At 51.4% G+C, this 6948-nt stretch overlaps 1 protein-coding gene across 1 annotated transcript; it reads left to right on the top strand.

The window, feature by feature from the left end:
* Nucleotides 1-3617: 3617 nt before the first annotated feature.
* On the top strand, nucleotides 3618-6254 carry CCR2 (chemokine (C-C motif) receptor 2). Its single transcript, XM_006759632.2, has one exon. The coding sequence runs from the start codon at nucleotides 3715-3717 to the stop codon at nucleotides 4837-4839; it is 1125 nt and encodes a 374-aa protein (XP_006759695.1). The 5' UTR covers nucleotides 3618-3714; the 3' UTR covers nucleotides 4840-6254.
* Nucleotides 6255-6948: the final 694 nt, after the last annotated feature.

Here is a 6948-nt window from a genome sequence, read left to right as displayed (position 1 = left end):
GTCTGCACAGCCCAGGAAAATGGGGGTGAGAAAGGTGGAGAGAGAGGGGGGAGGGTGGCATCTGCCCCAGAAATGTTGAGTGAGACCATGGTGATAATGAGGAAGTGCAAAGCAGGGGGAGACCACCCCTCAGGGCCCAGGTGATTCAGAGAGTGCCCTGAAAAAAGAACAATCAAGAAAGTGAGGACAGCCAGGCATTTCAACGACTGCTCCTCTCACTCTGTCCCTCCCAACTCCCAAGGGCTTTGAAGAGCTGGAACTTTCTACCCAGAATTTTCTCCCCCTCTAGTCCAGGCTCCAAACCAAAATGTGCCTCTTGCCTTAAACCAGGAGGCCCACAGAGGCCGAAGTGAGGGGCTTACTTTTCTGAGAGGCAGCTTTTCATTGGTTCTGGGTGACGTGTCCTGACACTTGACAATGACACCTCGGCCAGTGCATTTCAGCCACCTCGCTAAGTGTCTGCTGCGGTAGGAGCTAAGTGTGCTAGAGTGAGTGACAGGAGAAAGGTGGCAGGCAGGCGGCTGGCCTTCGAGAGGCCAGTGCAGGTAAACAACAAAGTGCAGAGAACACACGGTGGAAGGGGTTGAGGCAAGTCACCCCCTCGTATTCCCTCACCCTGATCTGGATCATCAGAGCGAGGGTCTGGGCTAGATAATTCTAACTGCCAGACTTCCTGTGTGATACTGGAGTGCGGCATTGAGTACCACTGCTTCAGTCCACACTTTCCCATATAAAAGAGGAAACTAAACCCTGATTAAATACAGAGCCGCCCAAGAGCTTGCTGCACTTAGGGGCTTGGGTCCCCAGTATATTCATTTTTCTAAGGTCTCTCGCTGGATTACCTGGGCAGCTTGTCCTCGGTGGAGCATTCTGTTGCTCAGTCACTTGCAGCCTGCTAGTTCTGTTAACCACTTCACGTATATTTATTTGGTAGCAACTATGTGCTGGGTTGGGTTCTGGGACACTGTGATACTTCATGGCAAAGCCGAAGATCTCTGCCCTCACGGAGCCTGTGATCTGGTGGGAGTTGGGGGGAGTGTTGGTGCGAGGTAAGGGGGTAGGGTATGTTTGTACATGCATGGGTGGACATGTTCATGAGGTGAGTATGGATTCTAAGGCATGGGAAAATACCTAGAAAATCTGTTACCTGTTCTTCTACACCCATCTCTGCTCTCAGAGCCTGGAAATGAGATGAAAGCCCTGAGTCCTTTGAAATTGAACAGCCCAGGGTCCCAATTCCAGCCCAGCCACTGCTTGCTTTGTGGGTTTGGGAAAGTCATTTAATCCATCCATGCTTGCATTTCTTCACTTGTAAAATGCATCGTTATCTCGCACACTTGTTGCAATGAATAAATTAATTAATGCCTGAAAAGTATTTAGCATAGAACCTGGAGCTTAACACAGGACTAGCAGGCTGCACGTGACTACAGTTTTAATTCTTTGGATGGATGCACTTGATCAGAGATGTCGGGTAGATGCTGCAGATTTCAAGAATCTGGCTCAGTGATATGAAATGTAAGATCTGTGAAACGTACCAATCACAGGCGGAATTAAAGAATGTCTAAACATATAAAAAGATAAGATGTGTATGGAGATACAAACAAATTCAAAGTCACTGCCAGGAAAGAAAGAATAGTCTTGGGAATCAAGCCTACTGATGTTCAATGTCATACTCTTTAGTGGTGCCTCCGTTAGCCAGGTGCCATCATAAGAGCTGGAGACAGAAACATGATCTAGTTCTTGACCTCCAGGAGCTCACAGTGTGTAGAAGATAAGGTGATAAGGGCTTATTTAGAGGCATGCAAAAATAAAGGAGGAGGCTTCAGAGAAGGGGAATTTGGACAGGAGGCAGTGGAGGATGAATGGGAGCTCACCAGCCATTTTAGGCAGAAGGGCCAGTATGTGCAAGCCATGGAAGCCTGAAGGAAATGACGAGTTTGGGGAAATGGAGAGAAGAGGGCTGTGTCTGGAGCAGAGGGCCTGGAATTTGAGGAGGGATTGGAGAAAAAGCGTGATGAGTAGCCTGGGCATGGCCTTTGCAGTCCCATCACACGCACATCAGAGGGCCACGGGAGGTTTTAAGCTGAGGAGGGCGCGATCCAGTTTCAGTTTGAGAGAAGGCAGAGTGAAGGGAGCATGGCCAGGAATAACCTTGAGAAAACGAGAGACCACAACAAAGGCAAGAGTGAGAAGCATCTGAGGCAGGAAGTGGCCATTGAAAGAGGCTCCGAGGGATGAATCTCAGAGGTAGAAGTTTATGAGGGAGAAGTCATGTGGCATCACCATCACAACACAGAGCGTGTCCCCACACCAGGTGCTGCACTGAGTCCTTGTCTCCAGTCATCTTCATGACAGCCCAGCCTAGTTAATATTTTATACTAGTTTCTTTTATAAAGAAACTGGTAGTTAAAGAAGTAATTAGCCCCAAGTTACACAACTTGTTAGTTGGAGGCAGGATTCAAATCTAGGCCTGTCTGACTCCCAAGACCTGGTTCCTAAGAATGCCCAATTCTGCTTCTTGGGTAGTGTAGTCAAGGACAACAGCCAAATAAGAATCCACAGGTCAGAGCAAGTTTCCGGGGCTGTGCAGTGTGGGCTAAGTGGAATTTGAGGTGCCTGTATGATACCCACTTGGCCCACTGTTGTAGCTCTAATGCCTAAAACAGAGCATGGCTCCTAAGAGGCGCTCAATAGATAAGTGAATAAGTCCAAGGGGAGATACGCAGTAGACAGTGGAAAATTCCACTCCGAGGTATAGAAGTTGAAAGATGAGACTGGGAGACAGAGCTTTAGGAAGCACCAGTATTCAGGGGACTTAGAACCCTGATATTAGGTGACACGATTCAGGAAGAACTCTGGAGCGAGAATGAAGAGGAAAAAGGTAAAGAAGTGAGAGCCAAGAATGGTGCTTGGGGACTCTTACAGTGTGGGCAAGGGGAGGAGACACCAACGAAGAAAATTCATAAGAAGTGGTGAGAGATGAGCTAACGTGTTTTACTTGGAAGGAGTCATCAGAAGGATCGACGGCTCAGTGAGGATGAAACTGAAATGAAGCCAGGGCATTTAAATATCGGGTTGTCATGGCAACCTTAGCAAGAGTCATTTTGGCAAAATGATGAAGGCAGGAAGTTGAGAAGATTATCAGTTAGAATACTTTTGGGTGCAGGTCACAGAAAAGGCAACGCATCACGGCTTAAACACAGGGCCTCACTGTTCTCAGGTAACAAGCGTGGGTTTGGGACTTGGGGACGCTGCTTAGATTTACTCCACTTCTCTGGGACCTTCAGTCTTGGTCTCAAGCACCAACCCAAGCTACAAGAGGGGCAGGTCAGGCCGAGGTTTCTCTTGCGCCCTCTTGCCAGAGAAGAGTGCTTGCAGGAGCCGTCAAGCAGAGTCTCCTAGATTATCATCCCGGGATGGGTCATCTGCAGAGGAGGGAGAGAGCAAGGGTGCAGCATATTCGCCTTATCATGAGAGTCGGGCTCTCTGGGGTAGCCAGTGGTGTTAGCAAAGAGTGGTTGGGGAAGATGACCAGTTTCTCTCCTGGGAATAAAGGGAAGTGGTACACTAGCACGCATGCTTTCAAGGAGATGACTTTGAAGCAAAGACAAAGACTGGATGCTGCTTAAGGGGCAAGAATACTTTTAAGATGGAGAATTGGAGCAGTTACGTTGTGTTATATCATCTTGTTCTCTGCTTGCAGGACGGAGGAGGATGGGAGGCAATGACACGTTGATCCAGCTCAGCCACAACATGCTGACCACATCGCATTCTCTGCTGACAACAAACATCCGGGTGGACGGCGCCGACCCCACCACCGTCTTTGACTATGGGGACGACAGCGCACCCTGCGTGAAAGACGACGTGAGGCAGATCGCAGGCAGGCTGCTGCCCCCGCTCTACTCGCTGGTGTTCATCTTCGGGTTTGTGGGCAACCTGCTGGTGGTCCTCATCCTGATCAACTGCAAAAAGCTGAAGAGCATGACGGACATCTACCTGCTCAACCTGGCCCTCTCCGACCTGCTCTTCCTTCTGACGTTCCCAGTGTGGATTCATTCTGCCGCCAATTGGTGGGCCCTGGGGAACGCGATGTGTAAAGTCTTCACAGGGATGTACCACATTGGCTATTTTGGAGGCATCTTCTTCATCATCCTCTTGACCATTGACAGGTACCTGGCGATCGTCCACGCTGTGTTTGCTTTAAAAGCCAGGACGGTCACGTTCGGGGTGGTGACCAGCGGGGTCACCTGGGTGGTGGCCGTGTTCGCCTCTCTCCCAGGAATCATCTTCACCAGATCCCAAGCTGACGAGTCTGTTTACTCCTGCGGCCCTTACTTCCCAGTCGGCTGGAAGAATTTCCACACGATAATGAGGACCCTGTTGGGCCTGGTCCTGCCCCTGCTGGTCATGATCGTCTGCTACTCGGGAATCCTGAAGACCCTGCTTCGGTGTCGCAACGAGAAGAAGAGGCACAAGGCCGTGAGGCTCATCTTCGTGATCATGATCGTCTACTTCCTGTTCTGGGCTCCCTACAACCTCGTCCTGCTCCTGGACACCTTCCAGGAGTTCTTTGACTTGAGTACCTGCCAGAGGACCAGCCAGCTGGACCAAGCCATGCAGGTGACGGAGACCCTGGGCATGACGCACTGCTGCATCAACCCCATCATCTACGCCTTCGTCGGGGAGAAGTTCAGACAGTACCTCTCCGTGTTCTTCCGAAAGCACATCGCCAAGCACCTCTGCAAACAATGCCCAGTTTTCTACCGGGAGACCGGCGATCGCGTGAGCTCCGCCTACACCCCTTCCACGGGAGAGCAGGACGTCTCAGTGGGTTTGTAAATGAGCAGCGATTTGCTTGTTACTTTCAAGGGAGATCGCCATCTATCTAGGATAATAAGCCTCAGGGGTGTTGAACTACACAGACCTGCAGATCTCCGAAGTGGGTGCCCAGGAACCTCAGGGTTGTGTGTCCCGAGACAGACTTATGTCACTCCTTGTACCGCCAGTGTGCACTCAGGGCAGATTCCAGAAGCGCTGTGGGTGGAGACTGACTGCAGCCAGCTCGTCTCAGCTCCTGGAAAATGCCTCATTGCCGCTGCTTACGCTCTTGCCCCCGCCTTCACCATTTCTTCACTCGCTCGGATTCTATTGGTCTCTTTAATCAAGTGCCCAGTGAGACAACTGTGGGTGAGTGGGCTCGGCCACGTGCAGGGGGAGGGAGGCGTGAGAATGGCTGGGCCTGGGTGGGGATGCAGGCAAGGGGTTTGCTCTTTCAACCAGGCAGGGAGTGGCCCGGAGCCCCACCTCCCACCTGTATTTGACTTTGAAGGCTTCCCAGGTCCTGAGCTCAGGGACTGTACTCACTTTCTGACAGTTTTGCTTGGGTCCCATGATCCTCTTCTGTGTAAGTACATGACACACCCTCACTTTATTCTGTTCCATCTACAACAACAGGCACCCTTCCTTTGAAATCTGTTAAACCTGTGTCCCACTGCCCCCATGTTTCTTGGGCCACATCGCCCTCTATAAAAATGTACACAGAGGTTTGTTTGTGAATATGCACCTTCCCTAATGAGATGAAAAATAAAGCCCTCGCTTGGTCTTGCCAGGGAAAGGAGAGGGTGGGAGGCAATGATTAGGAAAAAGGGTGGGGACCAGGGAGTTCCCCCATCAGGGGTGCAGGGCCATAGCAAGAATGAGACCACCCCAGGAAGGTTTCCAGCATCAGCTGAGGGGGAGGCCAGTAAGAACCCTCAGCACCTCCCGAGGCCTCGAGTCGCAGATGACGGTGCAGCTTCTGCTGCCTCTGCCTCTCCAGGCCCTTCCAGCTGCCCTCACCCTGTTTCCCCAAAGCCCTCCTCTCACCCTCTGCCCGTGAGGCGAGCCTACTCCAAAGGCCAGTTTGTGGAGGGTCCAGGAGAGTAAACCTGGGAGACCCTGAAGGCAACTGTACAGCAAGGACCCCTCAGTGGCCAGGAAGAGGAAAGATAGTGGGTGGGAGCCCTGGGCTGTGTCCTCAGGACGGAAAAGGGACCTGGGCACAGGACGGAGGCCCCCCGCACTGCCAATCACACATCAGCCATGTGTCTGTCTCCAGACCAGCAGGCAGGGCGACCTCGATGAAGATGACTTTGTATGGGGGTTGGGGGGGATACAAATGTTTTCCACGGGGATGGAGGTGGAGTTGTGGGGGGGAGATTAACTGGGTAATTTATGTGCCTATGCATAGCCCATGGACCCAGACAATAGTGTGGCAAAGGCTTGGGAGGTGCGGGTGCGGGGAGGAGGGGGTCACTGGGGAAAAAAACAACAATAGATTTAAAGAAAAGTTAAAGATGAAAACTGCAACTTGTGAATGTGCTAACCTACAGTTTAAGAGTTATTATTGCGCCAAGCCTGAAAGTGCTGTATTCGTCATGGAGACCATTCTGATTTTGAGCTTACAGTCTTGGACTGCAGCTCAGCAGACACAGCTGTAGGTCAGGGGGGCGGCAGTCTATGATCCCCAGGCATCCGACCTAAATAGCAGCAGCTGATCCCAGCGCTCCCCGCAGCGGGCAGCCCAGCCCTGTCTTCACTCTCTGACTTGCTGCCAGGCATCTGGTTCTGCAGCAGTTAGTCTAGGAAGGCGTACTTATAATCATATTTGAATGCTTCCGGGCTTTGCCATGTCCATGTCCATGTCCGTGTTGATGCTTGGATTGTCCCCTTTGGCCAGTGGGCATTCCTAAATCAAGCTGACCCCTAAGCAAAGCTTTAAACCCTCTTTGTAAAGAAGGGGATTAGTTCACCTAAGTCAGCAAGGACCTTGTCTCGGGTGAGCCGGGTTAAGAATGTGCATCCGCGGTACCCGGTGCACGTCTGATCTGATGCAAGAAACACGGGCTTTTGGGACCTGGCTCTCGGGAGCTGGGCGCTACTGTGGTTTTGCTTTCTTGTTTCATGGCT

Source organism: Myotis davidii, unplaced genomic scaffold (genome assembly GCF_000327345.1).
Source record: "Myotis davidii unplaced genomic scaffold, ASM32734v1 scaffold395, whole genome shotgun sequence".
In the NCBI taxonomy this organism is placed as follows: domain Eukaryota; kingdom Metazoa; phylum Chordata; class Mammalia; order Chiroptera; family Vespertilionidae; genus Myotis; species Myotis davidii.
The sequence above is the reverse complement of the archived record's forward strand: the minus strand, read 5'-3'. Positions and strand labels throughout refer to the sequence as shown.

Coding starts and splice junctions, on each gene's coding strand:
- CCR2 (XM_006759632.2), top strand. CDS start 3,715: ATGGGAGGCAATGACACGTTGATCCAGCTCAGCCACAACATGCTGACC.